This window comes from Podarcis bocagei, assembly GCF_964188305.1.
Source record: "Podarcis bocagei genome assembly, chromosome: 14".
Classification (NCBI taxonomy): Eukaryota; Metazoa; Chordata; class Lepidosauria; order Squamata; family Lacertidae; genus Podarcis; species Podarcis bocagei.
In genome coordinates this window covers 7512444-7534322 of record NC_138139.1, presented here as the reverse complement: position 1 = coordinate 7534322, position 21879 = coordinate 7512444, and the positions used below count along the sequence as shown (strand labels likewise).

Genomic DNA, 21879 nt, shown 5'->3' with positions numbered 1-21879 from the left:
TATTATGAAAATGGTATACCGGTGGTACATGACCCCAGTCAAGTTGGCTAAAATATATCATCTGTCTGATAATAAGTGTTGGAAATGCAAGGAGGCAGAAGGGACATTCTTTCACCTCTGGTGGACCTGCCCGAAAGTAAAGGCCTTCTGGGAAATGATACATAATGAGTTGAAAAAGGTATTTAAATATACCTTTCCTAAGAAACCAGAGGCCTTTCTTCTGGGCATGGTGGACCGGAAGGTGCCAAAGAAGGACAGAACCTTGTTTATGTATGCAACTACAGCAGCAAGGATCCTTATTGCAAAGTTCTGGAAGACACCAGATTTACCCACACTGGAGGACTGGCAGACGCAGCTGATGGACTATATGGAGTTGGCAGAAATGACTGGCAGAATTCGAGATCTGAGCGAAGAAACAATGGAGGAGGACTGGAAAAAATTTAAGGACTACTTGCAAAAATACTATAAGTTGTTTGAATGTTAAGATTGTGCACGATTAAGAAACGTTATGCTTCTGCAATTTAGTTAAGTAAATGGTAAAGTAAGTAATGATGAAAAAACGAGATAAATTAGAAACAAGATATTATGTTTATTAAAAGTGTTAAAACTAAATTACAAACTTTCGAAATTGGTAACATAATAAATTCAAAGACATAATAAGATGTGAAACAAGATAACAAATTGCTGAACTGGCTAGAATAATGAATGCAATGTTGAGAGGATGTGAGGAGGTCCAAAAGAAAGCGAATTGTTGAAGGACGTCGTGAAAGATATTTAACTTTTTCTTCTTTTTCTTCTTTTTCTTCATATATAAAAAAAAAATGTTTCTGGCATGTTGCTATGTAAACTAATCTGTTAACCTATGGAAAGAAACGCAATAAAAAATTTTACAAAAAAAAAGAAACTGGCAAATACTGAAGCTTCTCTAGATGCAACACTCTTAAGAGAAGTCGCAGCAGGTTTTTCGTGGAGTGTGGTTTCAGGCCCTGTGAGTTCACGGAATTGAATTTCGTAGGTGTCATGGTTCACTAGATGTCCTGTTTCATCCACCCTCTGCTAGTTCTGTCCCTTTTGGTGTCTGCCAGGTTTCCATGTGCTCTCGGAGATTCTGGAAGCCGACAAGCCCGGCTGCCCGGCTGAGTTCCTAAACATACAGATCCCTGAAGGAGATCCTGTCTTTGACCCTGCGGGCTCAGGTGATGTTGTCCTGCCATTCCAGCGAATGCAGTGGGCTCCAGGTACAGGACAAAGCCCCAACAGGCCCCGGGAGCAGGTAAAACCCAGCTGGCTGCAAATCAGTGTTTATCCCTTTGCACGTGTTTGCACAGTACATTTCGCAGGGGAAAAGGGCAAATACAGGGCGTGTATCAGAGGATTCATGTAGTGGCAGCATTGCTGGGAGAGCAGTCAGATTCAGTCTCTAAGGGTGGTGTCTAGATGCAGAATGGAATGCTCTGCAATGGTTTGCTCAGTTTTCTGCCCGGGACGTTTTAAAAATAAAACAGTGTGCCTTTGAAAAGGAAAATGTACTAAAATGAATAAACAGAATGGGCAAATTAGGGGATGGGTTTAAGATGTCCATCTTTGCAGAGAGCAGTCCTCTGTTTGAAAGGCTATCAGCAGTGCTAGTGAGGAAGGATGGGGGAGAAATTAAATTTAGTACCATTTAAAGGTGAACCTGCCTGCCTTTCCTAAACTACATGAGAACTGAAATTCCAGCCATCCTTCAAAATTTGCCCTCATCCGAATTTTGCAGCTCCCCAGCTAAATAATGTGTTCAGAAATGCTTGTATGGGGGCGATGGTTGATTGGCAACCATCTGTCTTGAGAGACAATGAAGGGCACCTCCAGGGGGTGAAGTCAAACCGCTGTGTTAGCAGCACCTCCCCGGGACACAAGCCTGAGCAGCATGTGTGGAGATTCTGCACTGCCCAGACACAACCCCCCCCCTTGGTCTCACTGATGTAGTTCAAAGGAAAGCAAAGAGACACATGGGGGGGGGGTAAAGTGTGAATAAAAACACATAGACTAGTGAGAACACCATGCACAAATGCATTATATCAGGGTAAGTTGCTCTCCAAAAATATGTATGTCAGGCAAAATTGCATGAAAACGCTTATATTAGGAGAAATTCACTCTAAATTGCTGGTGTGTGTTCACAAGGACCAACACAAATTGATATGGAAATTTGGAATACTGAACATAAGAATGGAGCCAGGGATCTTCTGCATGCAAAGCTGATGTCCACCACTGAGCTGTGACCTTTCCCCCGTTTGCTTAAATTACCTTATTTAAAATTTTATTAAGCAGTCCATCAAAAAAACATAGGTTGCATTTGATGATCTTTCATCCCCTTTTGACTCCATTGACTCATTGCCTATGGAATAACCTGGCAGTATATCTATAGTACAGTCATTCTGGCAAGGGTATGATAAGCTAAATCTTCCGTCCGTTCACCACCCTGCACAAAGCTGCTTTCTTCATTGCCTCTGCGGTACAGAATGCTTAATGGCCCCCTGGCCAAAAATCTAGAAGGAACTAACCCACCTGCTTCCACCCCCTCTCCCCCACTCTTTCACCAGCTAAATGGGGTGACAGGATGGCTTGATGGGAGTGCCATCTATGGCTCATCCCATTCCTGGAGTGATTCTCTGAGAAGTTTCTCACGAGGGAAGCTGCTCTCCGGAGAAGATGGTTTCCCAAGGCAGACAAAGGCAAACAGCTTAATGTGGAAGGCTCTGGATCCGTCCACAGGACAAAGTGGACCACAGGGACTCTATGGTAAGGAAGGTTGGTGGCGCCTGGTGCCCCTTTGGGACTGGTAGGGTGGAAGGCCAGGAGGACAACAGTAGGGGGCACCAGAGGCAATGATAACAGATGGAGGTTGGTGGTCCAGAGCCCCGTTTGCTCTAATGAGTAATTTTGGATACAGTCTGAAGTTGAGAGCCTGTGAGAAAACAGAAATAAGGAGGGGAGAGGGTTCATCTCTTCAGGCCCTCAGCCACAGGATAAAAGAAAGTTCTGGCACCTCTCAGGTGGGAGCAGTTGCCATTATAAGAGAACAAGGGAGGTGTTCATGGTGAGTTCTGGCACCTCTTTTTCTAGAACAATAGCACTTATTATATTATTATTTGTACCCTGCCCATCTGACTGGTTTGCCCCAGCCACTCTGGGCAGCTTCCAGCATATATAAAAACACAATAAAACATTAAACATTAAAAACCTCCCTATAAGGGTTCCAGAATGTCAATAGCAAAGAGCCCCAGTGCACAGACAGGTATAAAATGTTGCACAGCTCTTAGGGTCCTGTATCTTTTAAATGGGCATTGGCGAATCACCAGTTTGAAAGTGCCAGCATGGCAAATTCTGAAGGTCAAAACGGCACATCGTCTGCAAAGGCAAATGTATATACCGTAAGTGATGTCTGATAGCACATTTGCTTGTTTTTTTAGGAACCAGTTTGAGAAGGGTCAATTAATAGCATACTAGTGGCAAGAGAGGGGCTTGTTCTTTCCTCCTCCAAGTCCTCCCCTTCCCCCATTTGAAATATACGTCTGTGACAACAAATGATATATGATATAAACCATTTGAAAGAAGGCTGGGTCATAAAATGTCTGTGTCTGATGTTTGTTTGACATCATTCCTATATTTACTATGAGATGGTACGCTCCTCTCATGAGATCATACCAGCAAATCTGTACCTGTTCTTAGGATCTGGAAGTTTAGAATTGGCTCTTTTCTCTCTCTACCCCCCACCCAATCCCTTCTTCTAGACTTTGGAAATGCCAAAGGTAATGCAGACCTGTTCCTGCAAGCAATGGGCATCGTCTGGTTCCGCTACCACAACGTCCTGGCAGCAAAGCTTGCCCAACAGCACCCTGATTGGTCTGATGAAGATGTGTTTCAGCACGTGCGCAAGCGGGTTATTGCCACTTACCAGGTGAGCGAGGCATGAAAGAAAGACTGTGTGTGGCCGGGGAGCGGGGGGAGGCATCCAGCAAACCTCTCTGGGCACATAAACCCCTAGACTGTGTTTTGTTTCCTCGTTGTCTCTAAGCAAGGGACCATAGCTCAGTGGCAGAGCATGTGTTTAATAATAATAATAATAAATTTTTATTTATACTCTGCCCTTCCCGGTTCAAAAACCGGGCTCAGGGTGGCTAACAACAAATTTAAAATTGTAAAAGCAGCATAAAATACAGTATAAAAACATGAATAACAATAAAATTCAAAAATAAAAAATCAATTAGATAATCCCCAGGGCTAGCTGGCTGAATTGATCCTACTTGGGTCAGCGAGGAGGCCAGGGGAGAATTAGCTGTGGGGTCTCAGAGTGGGTAATCTTCATAAAAGGGGAGGGAAGGGAAGGGAAATAAAAGATCAGACTGAATTCAAATTGAAGGCCAGGCGGAATAGCTCTGTCTTACAGGCCCGGCAAAAGGAGGCTAAATCCTGAAGGGCCCTAGTCTCATGGGACAGAGCATTCCACCAGGTCGGAGCCAACACTGAAAAAGGCCCTGGCCCTGGTGGAGGATAGTCTGACTTCCTTAGGGCCCGGTACCTCTCAACTATGGTTATTCATGGACCTTAAGGTCCTCTGCGGGGCAGACCAGGAGAGGCGGTCCCGTAAATACGAGGGCCCTAAGCCACATGTTTGACATGCTGGAGATCCCAGATTTGATTCCTGGCATCTCCAGATAACACAATCAGGTTCCAGGTGATGGACAATACTTTCTCTTCCTAAGACCCTAGAGAAGAGGTGGATAGTCTTTTTTTCAGCCTGGGGGCTGCATTTCTTTCAGGGGCTACATGGCAGTTGTGGGTAAAGGCTAGAGCCAAAAGCAGGTAGAGCAATGCATGCAGATTTTACCTGTATACAGTAAGCAAATTTCTACACACCTTGAGCCAGACAAGCAAAGGCATGCTCAGAGTTTAAAGACACATTCCAGCCAGGCAAAAACACTCAAGTAGGGTGTGAAGCAAGGGCAGTGAGGGGTATGGTCTGTGGGTAAGAGGGTGTGGCTTGTGAGGTGGGTGTGGCCTGGGGAGAGTCCCAAGGGCCAGGTAGAGGCCTGGAGGGTTGCATTTTGTCCTGAGCTTTTCCAACCCTGCCCTAGAGAGAGAAGCCAATTACGGTAGACAAAACTAGGCTCAGCAGAGAACTAGAAAAAATTGGCGTATGGCAGCTTCCTAAGTAGAGAGACGTTGTGGGAAATGGTATAATATAAGAGCTTAACATGGCAGCCTCCCAATCCCCAAGGAAAATACAAAAATGCAGGCAGTTGTATTGGTCCATTTTATAATATATGGACCACCAGCTGCTAGTCATAGAATTGGAAGCTGGTCTCAGTGTCTGACATAATTCATGCTCATATGTCAAAAGCAATAGCAAAACTTGAAAGCCTTGTTTTCACCTCATTCATTTGGCCAGAGCAAAGAGGGCCTCTCCATTACTTTGATGCTCTGGCAGATGAAAAAATGACTCCAGGTTTGGGGGGGGGGGAGAAACAAAACTCTTAGAGCTGAGATCCCATACATTCTCCTCTCTCAACACCTCTGCCTATTAAGCTTTATGGAAGAGTCCACACCTCAGTGGTAGCTCTTATGATTTTCATGCGGAAGGTCTTTCTAGTCCATGACATCTCCAAGTTCCTGTTTTTTCTAAAGAAAGAATGATGCCAGACCATTGGTACAGCTAACTCAGTTTTGTTCACCCTGAACCCTACCTGGAGGTGCCTGGAATTGAACCCGATACCTTCTGCATGCAAAGCCTGACCCTTCCCGAAGATCTAGGACCCATATACCAGGAAAGATCTCTGCCTGCTATTGGAAGCCTATTTTAGCAGCAAGTGATCTAAATAAATAAGGCTTGAACAGACCAGGGCTGGGTAGATACTGTATTTTTCCGTGTATAAGATGTATAAGACGACCCCCTGTTTTTTTTAACCCAAAATTAAGAAATTAAGTTGTTTAGCTTTTTTGGAGGGTGGAGGAGGTCACTTCCGCCAATCACTCACCCAACTGCCCTCCACTGCCGATCGCACACCACGCCACAGCCGCCAATTGTCTGTCTGCTCGCCGCCACCAACAGCCCACCCGCCCACTTGCCGTAGCTGCCAATCACCTGCCTGCCTCACCACAGCCGCCAATTGCCTGCCCCATTGCCACAGCCACAGCCAATCACCAGCAGGCCTTGCCGCAGCCACCAATCACCCGCCCAATTGCCACTGCCCATCTCCTGCTTGCTGCTGCCATTAATGTCCCCCCTCTGCATCCACTATCCATGTATAAGACGACACCCAATTTTTGCCTATTTTTTAAAAGCAAAAAGCATCATCTTATACACGGGAAAATAAAGTAACCAGTCAGTGGATTGTGGTCCATTAGGGCAAATGGGGTACTGTCCCATCGATCTCACCCAATCCCCATCTTCTATTTACAACCAATCAGGGGGTGGCTCTTCCTGCCATTGGCTCTGGCTCCACCTGCTGTTGGTCTTCCTGTCTTCTGCCCTACCTCTCCCAATGGGCACCAGCTACTGCAGCAGGTAGTCTGACTGGGTGTGGAGCAACTTCCTGTGTGTCACAGCTGCCTCTTCCTCCTTTTCCCCTAGAACATTGTGCTCTATGAATGGCTGCCAGCCTTCGTTGGGAATGGCCCCGCTGAACCTTACACAGGTGAGGAGAAGGAATCATGGCGTGTGCAAGTGGGTACCGTTCAATGGGGGCCAGTGGACCTAGCTGATTTTGTTCTGCTGTTAGTGTGCGGGGTTTTGGGCATGCATATGCGTTTAAATAAATATAAATGCACTACAGGTTTACCTGAGCCTCTCCCGTTATTTAAAACCACAATTCCTTTCATTTTTCACCTTTACTCAAACTTTGGCTGTTGTTTTGAACCACCACTTTCCCCTTGGAGACCTTGGTAGCAAAGAGCTGACAGGTCAAACCAAATCCAATCCAATCAATCAATCAATCAATCAATCAATCAGCAAGCATGTTAATAAACACCTTCTCTTTATTTTTCATGATACATATTTCCATTTTAAAATTAATACATCCCCTTTTGTGTGGGGTGCAGTTTAGAATAATAGGGTATGTACATTAATGAATAAATATCATGGAAAGGAATTGTAATATCAGGAATAATAAAAGGTATAAGAAGGGCTTGCTTGCATGTACAAAATAGGTAAAAAGGTAAAGGACCCCTTAATGCTTAAGTCCAGTCAAAGGCTACTATAGGGTTGCGGTGCTCATCTTGCTTTCAGGCTGAGGGATGCGCCATTTGTCCACAGACAGCTTTCCAGTCATGTGGCCAGCATGACTAAACTGCTTCTGGCACAATGAAACACTGTGACGGAAACCAGAGCACATGGAAATGCTGCTTATCTTCCCGCTACAGTGGTACCTATTTATCTACTTGCACTAGTGTGCTTTCGAACTGCTAGGTTGGCGGGAGCTGGGACAGAGCAACAGGAGCTCACCCTGTCACAGGGATTTGAACCGCTGATCGGCAAGCCCAAGAGGCTCAGTGGTTTAGGCCACAATAATCCAGTGACAAATAATATCTTTGTAATTAGCGAGAGAATCTGAAGCTACAATCCTATGCATTCTAACCTAGGACTTGGGAGTGCATCTCACTGAACTTAATGGGGCTTTACTTCTGAGAAGACTGAGAATGGTTAGAAGACCACCTCACAGAGCTACAGTTCTTAGAGGGGAAGTCATGAGTATTTAAAGTGGTAGAACAGTGTCTTAAATCTATAGTGCAGGCGGGGCCTGAATTGTATTTGGGGATTCTGCGTACCTTTACACTATAAACTATAGATTTCATTAACCAAACATGCACACTCTGTCCAAAAAGCGTGTCTGCACTTGGCTGATCATCCATGCAGCAATGGGGCCTCATCCTGCTGTAGTTGCCATCCATTCACATCATTGAGTATTGTTATTCAGAGCTGTCATCTCTGTTTCAGGTTACAAGCAACATGTGGATGCTAGGATCTCACCTGAATTTGTTGTGACTACAGCGCTCTTTCTGGGCACCATGGTCCCTCCTGGCGTGTACATGAGGTAGGAATCTGCCTTACCTCTAGCCTTCTTATGGACTGGCTGATACATCAGTTGGACGAGCAGACCTCTGAGGCTTGGACCATGCATGTCAATTGGAGAATGGTAGCCTTGCCGGAAGACACATCTCACATGTGCAAGGTCCTAAGTTCAGTTCCTGACCACCTCCATCTCAAAGGATCTAGCAGCAGGTGGTGGGAGAGATTATATAGGGTCACCACCAATTTGAGTAGACTCTGGAGAACCACTGTCAATCATAACAGACAGCTGTGATCCAGATAGACCAATGATCTGACTCTGTATAAGGCAGCTTTATATCTGCAAGGCCCTCTCATGTCCCAACCACCTGCCTTATCTCTGATAGTGGAGGGACATTGTAAGTCCTCTGATATTGATGTCAGTGCATGTATAGGTTTGCATGAGAGGTGGAGGTCTTTGAGATATTCTGCTGCCAGGTCATGTGGGGCCTTCAAAGGTAAATAAATAAATAAATATAATAGTACTGTACCTTTTAATACCAAAAATGAGCTACCAGAGCTCATATATTTATAAAAATGTCATGGGTGCCAGCGAAAGTATTGGCAAGGGTAAAATAGGAGACAACTGTCACTGAAGAAAGCCCCGAATTCTATATACAAATGGGTAGTCAATGCAGATGGAATGATGCCGGAGTTACGCGCTCCAAGTAGTACCGTATTTTTCGCTCTATAGGGTGCACCTGACCATAGGGCGCACCTAGTTTTCAGAGGGGGAAATCAAGGAAAAAAATATGTCCCCACTCCCCAGCTCTGGGAGCAGCGGACAGGCTGCACGCAGCCTGTGCGCTACTCCAAGACCTTCTCCCTGCTTTTGCGGGAGGTGGCGGAATTCCCCCACCTCCCGCAAAAGCCCACAGGAGCCCCATGTGACTCCTGCGGGCTTTTTGACCAGGAGGGAGAAGGGACTGAAACGGCCAGTCAGTCCCTTCTCCCTCCTCAGGGAAAAGCTCCCAAGAGCGGCGCGCTCTTTAAAGGGTGCGTGGCTCTTGCGGGCTTTTCTAGGAGGTGGGGGAATTCCCCCACCTCCTAGAAAAGCTGCGGAGCCCCTTTAAAGAGCGCACGGCTTTTGCGGGCTTTTGTGGGAGGTGGGGGAATTCCCCCATCTCCCCCAAAAGCCTGCAGGAGGGAGAAGGGACTGACTTGGCCAGTCAGTCCCTTCTCCCTCCTTGGGGAAAAGCCCCCAAGAGTGGTGCGCTCTTTAAAGGCTGCACGGCTCTTGCGGGCTTTTCTAGGAGGTGGGGGAATTCCCCCACCTCGTAGAAAAGCCCGCAAAAGCCGCACAGCGTTTAAAGAGTGCACCACTCTTGGGGGCTTTTCAACCGAGCCTGTGGGGCTGGCGGTGGGGGGAAGCGCTGCTTTCTCCCACCAGCAGCCTCCAAACCAGGTAGGGGAGTAGTGCGAAGGTGTCGCACGCCTTCCCGCTGCCCCCCGAGGCTGTGGGGCTGACGGTGGGGGGAAGAGCTGCTTTCCCCCACCACCAGCCTCAAAGACCAGACTCTCCTGGCTTCAGCGAAAGCAACGTGAAGCCTCCGGAGTGCAGGCTTCGGAGGCTTTGCGTTGCTATCGCTGAAGCCAAGGAGCCTGCATTCGCTCCATTGGACGCACACACATTTCCCCTTCATTTTTGGAGGGGGAAAAGTGTGTCCTATAGAGCAAAAAATGCGGTATTTACTGGATGGCAATCTGCCTTGCTACGTTCTGAAGAGACTGCAGTTACTCAACGCTCTTTGAAAGGAGCAAGAGTGACCCTGGACAGCCCTGGTTCAAACCTCTCACTACTGTTGTCTCTTGACCTACTCACACCGTGGTAATAAGAGGAGGATTTGCTGTCCTGCCTCACAGGGTTGTTATAAGCAATACTGACGCACGAAACCCTTTTAGCTCTTAAGAAGCAATGCAATGCAATGCAATGAGCATGTGCTTATTAAAAAGTTCCCCCATCCATCTGCTTTTGTTGGTGCAGTAAGGTAATCTTAGACTCAACTTAATGGTCTTACAGAGGGCTCACTTTAGATGTTGACGTGATAAGGCTGCTGTGTTCTCTTCCTCACTCTGTTCAATGGAGCCCTGTTTGGTTTTCCCTCTTCCCCTTCTGGCTTCCCTAGGGCCCCTCCAAATATATTTTGTTGTGCATTCATAATGTTTTGAGCTCATCGTGCTATTGGGGGAGTTGCATGTGACGCTACTTTCAATATGGTTTGCACCAATGTGCTATAGCTGTGTCAATAACATGTTGTAGAATACACCTGGAGGGTTTGGATATCATTCCTTTCCTGCTTAGAGCATCGTTTCACTTCTTTTGTTTTTCTTTCAGGAACTCAAGTTGTCACTTCCGAGAAGTGATTAACAGAGATGGCACCCGCTCCCCGGTACTCCGGTTGTGCAACAGTTATTGGAGCAGAGAGGTAGGGGGCTTGCAACTAAGCATAAATTTCTAACCAAAGGCACGTGTTACACCACTCAACGGTGTAAATTGGTTTCTGTCGTTGGTACAGATACATCATTGGTCACTGGTAGAACACATGCTCTGCATGCAGAAAGTTCCAGGTTTAATTCCTGGCACCTCCAAGTTGAGGTGAGACTCCTGTCTAAAACCTTGGAGTGTCACTGCCAACCGGTAATGACCAGGGATGGAGAACCTGTGGCCATCCTGCGGTTAATAGACTACAACTCCCATCATTCCTGACAACTGTCCATGTTGGCTAGGGTTGATGGGAGTCCAACAGCATTCACAGGACCACAATTCCCTCATCTCTGGTGCAGACAATACTGAACTAGGTGGACCAATTGTCTGCCTTGGTGCCTGGCAGCTTCCTATATCAAGCAGGTAACCTCGGCAAGGCATGTAGCAACTCTGGGCCCAAATAATATTTTCAGTAAGGTTGTGTTGGTCTCTATTAGCTGTGGGCCAGGCTACTGATCTAAAGATCTGAACTGGCGGCTTCCCTGCCATGCTGCTAATCCTAGCTCAGAACTGGCAATGGGTGTAGCTTTGTGGTGTGCTGATGCTGAGTCTTTTTATCTATCCTGTTCAGAATCCCAATATCAAAACGGGTAAAGATGTTTCTGACCTGCTGCTGGGGATGGCTTCTCAAATTGCTGAGAAGGAAGACAACATAGTGGTTGAAGATCTCCAAGGTAGATTTTTCCTTCTTCCTTTATTCCTGCCACTTTTTAATCCTTCTCCCTCTCCACCCCCCCTCCATTTTAATTGCAAAACAATTTGATCCCTTCTACAAACCGAGAAAGGCAATAAAAAGCAAGGAATCTTTTGCCCAGAATCAGTCTAGAAAGGGTTACTTTGTGGACTCAGCAAACTTGGGTTGCCATCCCAGCGCTGTCCAGATGCTGCCAGGGCTCATTTATTCCACCTCCCCCCCCCCCCCGGAGAAAATATAAAGAATGGAAGACCAGGACAATCCAAACTGGTGTAGATCACCATTCCTTTGCACTCCTGTCCATTCCTCCCTTACATTTACAGCCCAGGTTTTGCCTCTCTCTGCTTCCTTGTTGCACTGAAATGCAAGCAGTGCATGTAATCAATTCTCTCTACATCCTTAGGCTGAAACTGGAGAGTGTGGGGACTTGGTATTGCGCTGAACTGCGAGGGATTTGCAAAACAGTGTGTTGCAAATCTCTCTGAGGCTCAATGAAAGTGAAGGGATTTTTCCACACGCAAACTTCTCTGAAAACATATGGAGCTTTGACTTCTCCCTCCTTACTTAGGCGCCATGTGTGTGGTGCTGTGGGTGCTCCAGCCCCCACAACATTCCCCATGAAGGAACAGGGCACCCACAATTTTTTTGCACCGGGGGCGTTTGGGCCCGACGTCATCATGCCCAGTGGCAGAGCCTATGCGCTTGCCAAGTGCACCCCTGAGGAAGCCCAGCCCGGCCAGGCATGCTGCCCAGCTGATGAGAGGGGTGGCCAACTCCAGGGGTGATGGGCCTCTTCAGGTCTTCCAGAAGCTGCAATGAGCCCCATTGAGCCTTCCTGTGGCTGCAGTGGGCCCCATCGGGCCCTCCAGAGGCCACAACAGGCTCCGTTGAACCCTGTTAGGCCTTCTGTAGGCCGCAACAGGCCTCTACCCACATGATGTCACATGTGGCAGGACCGGGTGCCTGTGCCTCCTTAAATTGGGTTAGTTTGGAAAACCACAGGACTGAGCTCACTGCAAGTCACAGAAGGGAGGTGGGAATCCTTCTTCCTTGCAGTGAGCCTTAGGTTGTTTTGCAAAATATTGAGACATTTCACCCTTTTTGCAAAGTTTTGGTACAACAGGGAAGTGGGGTGGAGGAACAGTTTAACTCTTTCTGCTGTTGTTCTTCTCAAATCTCCCCTCAGATCAGGTGTCCCTTACTATCAGATAGGGATGGGAGAGGAATTTGATTAAATTAAAATGTAAAGTTGAATTTACCTAATTCTCACATTGCAGAACAAAAAACCAGCTGGAACCTGGCCAGGTCCATTAATTCACCATGAACTTAGGTCCATTAGTTTCAGTGGGCCTATTATGAGTAAGGATGGCAGAGAAACTTGATTCAGTTCACATTTAAAGGCAAGCGAACTTGATTCCCCCCCCCCCCCTTTAGGGAAAAAAACTGAAATTTAGCCATCCTCTAAAATTTGCTCTGCTCTGAGTTTTGCAATGTCATTCTCCAGCCAAGTAATGTGCTTAAAAGTGCATATACTGGGGTAGCGAGCATAAAAAATGATGATCCTAGATAGTCCTCGGGGTCCCTTCTGACTCTTAAATTCTATGTTTCTATGATTCTGTGATCCATCAGGGCCCTACTTAGGTTCAAATGATACATACACCAGACCTGTATCCTCCTTCTGTACCATGTGGATCGGTATTTCTGGCTGAGAATGGAGAGGAAACTCAACATTAACCATGGAACCACTTTCACATTTCCACTTACAGCTTAAAGCTGAACAGGGATGCCTTAGCACTAACACTAAGGAGTCCTAATGTGGAAGCAGGCCGGGTCCTTCCGGGTTCCTTCTAGAACAGATGCCCATCTGAGCGCTCAGAGGTGCCTTGCCAAGGCTACCATTCTGCTCTCTGCAGGGATTCCTCTGTGTTGCAGTGCCCTGATGGTCCTGTGTTGCACTTGTTCTCCAGATTACTGGTATGGGACCCTGAAGTACTCCCGCATGGACTTCGTAGCCAACTGGATTCATCGTGGGCGGGACCTTGGATTAACTACCTATAATAGAGCCAGGGAGTTCTTCAACCACTCCATTGCTACTAAATGGCAGGACATCCACCCAAATGAAACGGTACTCTGTCAGAGGTCTTGCAGGGCGTGGGGGCATAGATAAGCCAGGCATTAAACAGGGTGCATTTTGTCTCCTGTAAGCAGGACCATCCGTGGAGATGGAACATTTTCCCAAGTGCCTATAAGAGCAATCCTACATTTCTGTGCTGCATCCCATAGAAAATCAGAAATTACCTGAGAAAATCGAGACAGCTGAAACATTGCAGGAGAGGCAAAGCCTCACATTTTGCAGCCCTTCAACCTAGTAGAAGAGGAGCACCTGTTTTGCACACATCAGCTCCTGGGTTCAATCCTTGACATGATATATTTTAAGAAACATGTATCAGATGAGAGGAAACTTGCCTCCTTGAGTCCCTGGGGATCTGTTGCTAGTCAGAGCAGACATTGCTAGATATAAATCATCTGACCTACTGTAAGTCAGCTTCCATGGTCCTTTTGTCACATCACTGCTCCACAGCTTTCAGGCCTGCCCATTGCCCTCTTTAAAACAGCCTTCCCTAGTCTCCAGTCCCCAGGTGCTGTTGAACTACAATTCCTATCCCTGACCATTAGCCCTGCTGTAGTCCAGCATCTGAGGTCCCAAAGTTAAGAAAGGCAGCATTAAGGTCTTTGGGAGATCTGCAAGCTCAAAAAAGCCACAGAGCCCTTTCTCTCCTGCTGCCGCTCTGGAGAAAAATGTTTTGAAGGCTTTTGTTCTTTTACTGTATGATCAGAGTGAAACGGCTTTGGTTGACAGATTCAAAGCAGCTTCTCTCTTTCTGTGTATATGCCATTTGTTGTTTAGTTGTTTAGTCATGTCCGCCTCTTCATGACCCCATGGACCAGAGCACACCAGGCACTCCTGTCTTCCACTGCCTCCCGCAGTTTGGTCAGACTCATGCTGGTAGCTTCGAGAACACTGTCCAACCATCTTGTCCTCTGTCGTCCCCTTCTCCTTGTGCCCTCCCTCTTTCCCAACATCAGGGTCTTTTCCAGGGAGTCTTCTCTTCTCATGAGGTGGCCAAAGTATTAGAGCCTCAGCTTCAGGATCTGTCCTTCCAGTAAGCACTCAGGGCTGATTTCCTTAAGAATGGATATGTTTGATCTTCTTGCAGTCCATGGGACTCTCAAGAGTCTCCTCCAGCACCATATGCCATATGCATATACACATATACATATGTGTATATGCCATACATATACACAATTGCTTCCACCAAAGGATCCTGGGGACTGTAATTTAGCCTTCATAAAGTCCCCAGGATTCTTTGAGGGAAGTCATGTGCTTTAAATGTGCGGTGTCGATGCAGCCTGCCAGTCTAACTAACCAAGCATCCTGGAAAGCCTCCCACTCGTCTTGACGCATCAACCTAACCTTGCGGCTTGTTCCCAGCTTGGCAGAGAACTTGCAGAGATGTACAGCAATGACACAGACCATCTGGAACTGCTGCTTGGGGGCCTGTTGGAAGCTGATAGAAAGCTCTTCCACAGCATCATTCAGGACCAGTTTCTTCGCTTACGGGATGGAGACCGGTTCTGGTTTGAAAACACCAAGAATGGGTAACAGCTAACCAACTTTTTGAAAACATTCATAAGCATGGGGCGCATGAACAACGGGAAGGCCAGCTTGCAGAAAGAGGGAGGAAATTTCTTGCCGTTGCCACCAAGTACCAGAAACTCTAGACAGATTTGCACTACAATTTTACATTATATTCGTGACTCCTGGGAGCTGTAGTTTCCTCCTCACAGAGCTACAGTGTGCAGCACCTTTATAACAAACCACAGTTTCCCAGGCTCTCCGGGGGAAGTCATGTGCATTTAATATTCTTTAACCATATCATGGTAAGGGACGCGGGTGGCGCTGTGGGTAAAACCTCAGCGCCTAGGACTTGCTTATCACATGGTCGGTTCGAATCCCTGCGGCGGGGTGCGCTCCTGTCGTTCGGTCCCAGCGCCTGCCAACCTAGCAGTTCGAAAGCACCCCCGGGTGCAAGTAGATAAATAGGGACCGCTTACCAGCGGGAAGGTAAACGGTGTTCCGTGTTTCGCTGGCTCGCCAGATGCAGCTTGTCATGCTGGCCACGTGACCCGGAAGTGTCTGCGGACAGCGCTGGCTCCCGGCCTATAGAGTGAGATGAGCACACAACCCTAGAGTCTGGCAAGACTGGCCCGTACAGGCAGGGGTACCTTTACCTTTACCTTTAACCATATCATGTGTATCCATACTCTGTGACAGAGGTTGGAAAGATGTGACCCCCCCCAGGTGTCATTGGACTTGAACTCTCACCATCCTCTGCCAGCAAGACCAAAAGTCTGGGATGATGGGAGTTGTAGTCCATCAATCTGGAGGACCACAGTTTCTCTCCCCACCCTGCTCTATAATGTCTCAAATACAGCCCCACCAGGAGTGCCACAGATTCCCCATCCCTGGCTTTCAGATTGAGTACAGCCACTTCTCTGTCCTCCTTTCCCTCCTATTCTTGCCTCATTCTGCAAATTCACTTGCCTTTTGTCTGGGCCAAACCTGCACCCCCCCCCCACAGGATGAATGCAAACAAAATGTGTTGCGGTTACTGCTGTTCCTCCTCCTCCTTGCTCCTCCAGCAGCAGCAGGGCTAGGAGGCTCCAGGGATTGGCAGTGGGCCTCTTAGTAGGATATGAGCCTTTGGAAATGCTTGAAAATGCCAAGCCCCGATGCTGTACCTGTCTAAGTCAGGGATGGGGAACTTTGTTCAGCCTGAGGGCCACATTGCCTCACGGGCTGCCCAAGGTTCTAGACCTTATGGGTATAAAGGCACACTTGAAAATGCAGAGCAGTGCTGACTGAAATCTCCAAAGCCATAAGATGCCTTAATAGGATCTCCATTGGTTCAGGCCAGGGCTTCCATGTCCTGCATAATATTGTGATGCCCCCTACATATTGCAGAGCTTCACAAAAATTCCAAGCACTCACAAACATGTTTAATTTACACAGTGTACATACATTGCATAATTCATATCTGTTGGCACAGAATTTGGATCTGAAGCTTGGGGCCATAGGGAAGGGGGAAATGGGTCACCAGTTAAAAGGGATCATGTATCAAGTGGGCTTCTGCCCAAGACCCCACAGACTGCAACAGGCTGGTGCTTCACTTAACCCTTTTGCTGACTCCCTTTCTCAGGTTATTCTCCTCTGACGAGATTAAAGAAATTAAAAATACCACATTCCACGACATCCTGGAAGCTGTCACCGATGCAGAGTCAAAAAACATCCAGGCAGAAGTGTTTTTCTTGCATGATGGTGGGTTTTCTGTTCTGGGCTGTTGACCAGTTGGTAGAGCAACCCCATAGGATCTGTTCCATAACCCTTGTCCACTTCTCCAAATAGACCAGGACCAGAAACCATGGTTTGGTGTTGCTTGTTCAGTTAATTTGGAATTAAAACTAACTACAGTTTGTCATGGTTTGGAAACAAAACAGCAAACTGTGTTGAAACGAAAAGTGAATGTTTCTATTCTGTTCCCTGCAGCTGTGTTAGAGAAGGGGAGATGGGAGCATATAAGCTCAATGGTTTTTTATTTATTTTAAAAATTACATTAAGCTATGGTTGTTAGGGTTATGTCTGGATGCAGCCAGAGTTTTTAACCAGACTAAATATGATTGAACATGATCCAGATTGAAAACGATCCGCTCCCATTCAAAAGGCTTGAAGCAATTGAAATATATCAAAATTTCATTTGAAAAAAGGAATAATGTTCCAGGAGGAGATTTTGGGTGGAAACCATGGTAGGGTGGGGCTTTTTTTGGGTTTTTTTGCACCTTGTGATATTTACAGTGGAAGCATTTTTATGACATTCCATCCATCTTGCTGCAAGAGCAGCTTTATTTATTTTGATGTTAGGTGCCACAATCTCTTCAGTCCATTGTTGCAGTATGGAGTAATTTCCAGAATTTCAACACACAACCCACTCAGTTTACCCACACCTGTAAACCCAGATCACCTGAGATGCTTTCTGTCTGCTAGAGAGATAGAGAAGCAGTGAAAATGCCATTGCCAAAGCAAGTTCCATCCCTTTTGGCCAGAGAACTTGGAGCAATTTGGCACTTGGCCTGGATGGAAGTTGACATCAGATCAAAGCGTTGCTGGAGTGGGGTGGGTCTGCGTACAAATTGCAACTACGGGGGAGGGAAATACTTGCTGCATTTATGCAATCTTCAGGAACTCTTGGGTGGCTGAGGGCACAAGTGATCAGTTTGGTCTAATGCCCCGGCAACTTTGTCTGTCTTCCCAGGTGCGCCATGTTCTCAGCCCCAGCAAGTGACTTCACAACAGCTGCCTGTCTGTGTCAAGCTAACCGTACTGGATTACTTCGCAGGGAGTGTACCTGGATTTGTGATCACCATCATTGCTCTCTGTTGCTTCCCTCTGGGTTTGTTTCAGACCAGGTTTTGCTTACTTTACATCCCAAGGAGGGGTTGGATTGGGGCCATGTCCTTGGGGGTGCCGCATTGCTATCAGAAGTTTCTGCAAAGTATGACCATGTTTATATGATGAGCCTTCCATGAGTCATTGGTACTGAGTCTAAGCAGTGGGCGACCCCAAACACTGCTGTTGGTTCTGCAGCTTCCAGATGATGCAGCTGTTAACCTGTACTATTTTGAGGAGAGACATGTGTTCTTGCTGAAACTGATGCCACACCTTTTGCGTTGCTCCTTCCAAGCACAAGTCCCCACTTTAAAGCGCTCCCCCCCCCTCTTTTGCTCTGGAGCGTTCCCCATGAAAACCCACTCTTTGAAGCTGAATTGGAGCAAACAGCCATTGGGGTTTTCATTCAGTTCATTAGGCCTTAAAAGGCAAATTTACCAAATTCACAATTTCCAAAACAATATTTGAACTGAGGCATCCTCTGAAATTCACACTTCTCCAAATTTTGCTGTGTGGTTTTTCCAACCAAGTAACATGTGCAAACATGAACATGCTAGGATGAAAAGTGCATATAATAAATGCAGATATTGCTGAACATAACCTATAGAAGTTCCTTATATTGGGGAAAATTGCTTTGCAAAAATGTAGGATATTAGGAAAAGCTGCCTCTCAAAATGTGTGTATTTGGAGAAATTCACACTAAAATGCTGATGAATATTCACGAGAGCTTTTTCTTAAAAAATATAAATAAATTGCAAACTTGGAGAACCAATTTTAAGATAGGAAAACTGAGAGAAACTGAAATTGACATATTCACCTATCTCTAGGACCAGGCTTCCTCAAACTCAGCCCTCCAGATGTTTTTGGCCTACAACTCCCATGATCCCTAGCTAGCAGGACCAGTGGTCAGGGATGATGGGAATTGTAGTCCCAAAACATCTGGAGGGCTGAGTTTGAGGAAGCCTGTCTAGGACCAACCACCACTTTAAAAAAACAACCCATGGTTTGTTTATTTATTATTTATTTCATAAAATGTATGGTTTGATCAGGAATGGGGAATATGTGTCTCCAGATGTTACTGGACCGCAACTCTCATCCTCCCTGCTGTCTGTGGCTGATGAGAGTTGCAGCCCAAAATTGGAGAAGGATGCTTCAGGAGTTGTCAGTGGGTCCCCTGCAGGGTGTGGGCTGTGGCAGGTGCCCAACAAAGCCAACCCCCAGCACAGTCATTAGTGGCAAGCAACCCTAGCAGCTGGGGCTTAGCTTCGCATCAAGGCCTGTCCCATTGGTGTCTCTGCAGTGAGTCTGTTTGTTGCCTGGATCGTTGCTGCCTTTCGGAGGAGATCGTTCAAGAAGCTGCAGAAGAAGAAGCAAAGCCCCTCGGTGCAGGCAGAAATATCTGCAGATTCTATCCACGGTGAGGCATTTCCCAAAGCATCTGGAACCAAAAGCTCCTGCAGATGCAGGAGTAGCGGGGAAAGTCTCCTTGAATATCTTTTGTTCTTTGCTCAGCAAACAATATTATTACTTCCTCACTACATCTGTGCTAGGGGTATATGGGGTGGTACTTCTGGTGAAGGACATGCCATGCTCCTTCTGGGGTAGTTTGTCCACCTGTGGTCCCCCACCTTTGGTCTCCTGCACTTAACCCTCACCTGTGGCTCCTGTCAGCATGTGACAGAGGCCACACCCTGGGAATGACTTTGACTGGCCAGCTAAACCAGGTGAGGGGAGCTGATGGATCTCCACCAATGTGAGTTAGGGACTTTCTCTGCATACGAAGACAGGCTCTGGAGGATTGAGTGGATAAAACCAATAATTCAGGGGTCAGCAAACTTTTTCAGCAGGGGGCCAGTCCACTGTCCCTCAGACCTTGTTGGGGGCCAGACTATAGTTTGGGGGGAAAAGGAACGAATTCCTGTGCCTCACAATAACCCAGAGATGCATTTTAAATAAAAGCACACATTCTACTCATGTAAAAACATGCTGATTGACTGTCCACGGGTCGGATTTAGAAGGCGATTGGGCCAGATCCGGCCCCCGAGCCTTAGTTTGCCTGCCCATGCAATAGTTGGTCCAACGGTCAAGAAGGCAGTTTCTGCACCTGCTTCAGAGGGAAGTGAGGGGCAGATGGAGCTTGCCAACCTGGGAAGGTGGCCCATCTAGAAGAAGGAAAGCCCTGATGCTAAAATTATTATTAAAATTATTGTGCATTTTTGGTTGTATCTGTTTTAATTTATCCCACTTGCCTCCTTGGGTCCTGCACCCAAGGCAAGATATCAATAAATCTTTTCATTTCTCCCAGCATTTGAATGGCAAGACCCCAAGACAGACAGCTCTCTAGTCTACCTTCAGCTGCAGGAAGACAAGGGGATCAGAGTTCTGGACAGCAAGTTGGCCGTGCTGCGGAGCATCTTTCTGAAAAGCCAGCAAAAGGTGGAGACCGTCCTTTCCAACAACAAGGGCAACAAAACCTTGCTGTTGAAGATCCCCAAAGAATATGACCTGGTATGCAACTTGTACGGTGTCTGTCTGCTTGTTTACTCATTCATTAACTATATTGAAAACATTAGACGTGTTCACATGCTGCTATCTGTACCCATGGACAAGTGTTGTACAGCTCAAATGTTGTGTACACAGACTGTACGCTCCTTGGACGTTGTATGTGAATAACTTTAAGAGTGCGCACAGGCCCAGATTAAGACATGCTGAAGCCCTGAGCCAGGTGTGGGGAACCTTTGGTCCTCCAGATAGTGCTGAATTGCCACTTCCATCAGGCCCAACAAGCATGCCAACGGCCCTAGGGATTATGGGAGTTGTAGTTCCGCAGCATCTGGAGGGTCAAAGGCTCCCAGCTCTAAGCTGTGTCAGTTTTAAGAGGCCCTATTCAATTGCATTACCAAAAATATGCATCATTCTAACAGAAATGGAATAGAAATAATTAAAATTTATATTTGCCTTTATATACTGATACATAGATGAGGATGCAACTAAAAAACTAAGACATTTGTCGTCCAGTAAGCATATCTGCATTTGAAATGCTTTCAAACAGAAATGCCTTCTGATTTCTTACTTAGCATATATGAAAATGTTGACATACAGAAAGACAATTATGCTAAACTTTAAATATAGTTTAAAGATGTATTTACAGGTCCTTTGAAATATTTAAGCTTCAGCTTCAATCCAGCACTGAACGTGCAGCTCAGATATTTGTGTACAAACACCGAACACTCATTGAATGTAATGTCTGTTGAAATCCTGACTTCCTATCAGCCAAAATCCCTTATTAAGCCTCAGTTTTAAACAAATCAATTAACAGCAGCTGAAGCAACATTGTCCATCCATTGTTTTTAGCTGCTATGTAGAAAGATCAAAAAAGGAGATATTCCTGAGAAGGGATTTCCAGAATCAGAACTTCTCCATCTCATTTATTCATAGGTGTTGCAGTTTGATGGAGAGGCAGAGCGAAAGGAGTTTCTTAATCGTCTGAAGGTCTACCTTGAAAGAAATGGACTCTCTCTCCACATATCCGACATGAAGGAACAGCAGCTGCTGAAGAAGGCTGTTACCAAGGAGCAGAGAAAGGACATCCTAGATATTTTCTTCAGGCATATATTTGCCCAGGTACTCTCATAACACTAGAACTCAGGACAGACAAAAGAACACTGACTTCAGCTGGTGTACCAGGTTAATTGAATCTGGTGCCTTGGGTTGTATTCAACTAAATCCTATTCAGAGTAAACCCACTAAAAGGAATGAACCTAAGTTAGCCACGGCCATTAACTGCAATAGGTCTACTCATAGTGGGACTAGCATTGAATACCACCCACAGTGTTCACAAACCTGGCAGCAAGGCCCTCTGAACGCAATGGGACTTGCATTCATGCCATGCATCGAATAACCACATCCAAACTTTGTTTTTTGGCCCTTCTTCCCTACTAAGATATAAATAGCTGCAAATGTAAACATCTGTCTCTGAGAACATGTAGAGGGCAAACAAGATAAGCTGACAGCACATACATAGTGACGATGTTATTGTGTATAATCAAGGTAATTTGCCATGTGTACGTGAAAAAGAGCCTCAATGTTGCACTGTGTTGCTCAGGCAA

The 21879-nt window shown here is 46.3% G+C and overlaps 1 protein-coding gene across 2 annotated transcripts in view; it reads left to right on the top strand.

Annotated features, from left to right (window-relative positions):
- Window positions 1–21879, top strand: part of DUOX2 (dual oxidase 2) — a 62403-nt gene that overhangs the window by 16902 nt on the left and 23622 nt on the right. For both annotated transcript variants that reach the window (XM_081169177.1, XM_081169178.1), the window contains 14 exons: window positions 1086–1273; window positions 2583–2781; window positions 3774–3940; window positions 6614–6677; window positions 7976–8072; window positions 10422–10512; window positions 11143–11245; window positions 13233–13390; window positions 14759–14925; window positions 16527–16645; window positions 17637–17774; window positions 19071–19187; window positions 20076–20278; window positions 21209–21394. In XM_081169177.1, coding sequence (XP_081025303.1) covers window positions 1086–1273; window positions 2583–2781; window positions 3774–3940; window positions 6614–6677; window positions 7976–8072; window positions 10422–10512; window positions 11143–11245; window positions 13233–13390; window positions 14759–14925; window positions 16527–16645; window positions 17637–17774; window positions 19071–19187; window positions 20076–20278; window positions 21209–21394 — 1997 coding nt within the window. The remainder of the gene's footprint in view (window positions 1–1085; window positions 1274–2582; window positions 2782–3773; window positions 3941–6613; window positions 6678–7975; window positions 8073–10421; window positions 10513–11142; window positions 11246–13232; window positions 13391–14758; window positions 14926–16526; window positions 16646–17636; window positions 17775–19070; window positions 19188–20075; window positions 20279–21208; window positions 21395–21879) is intronic.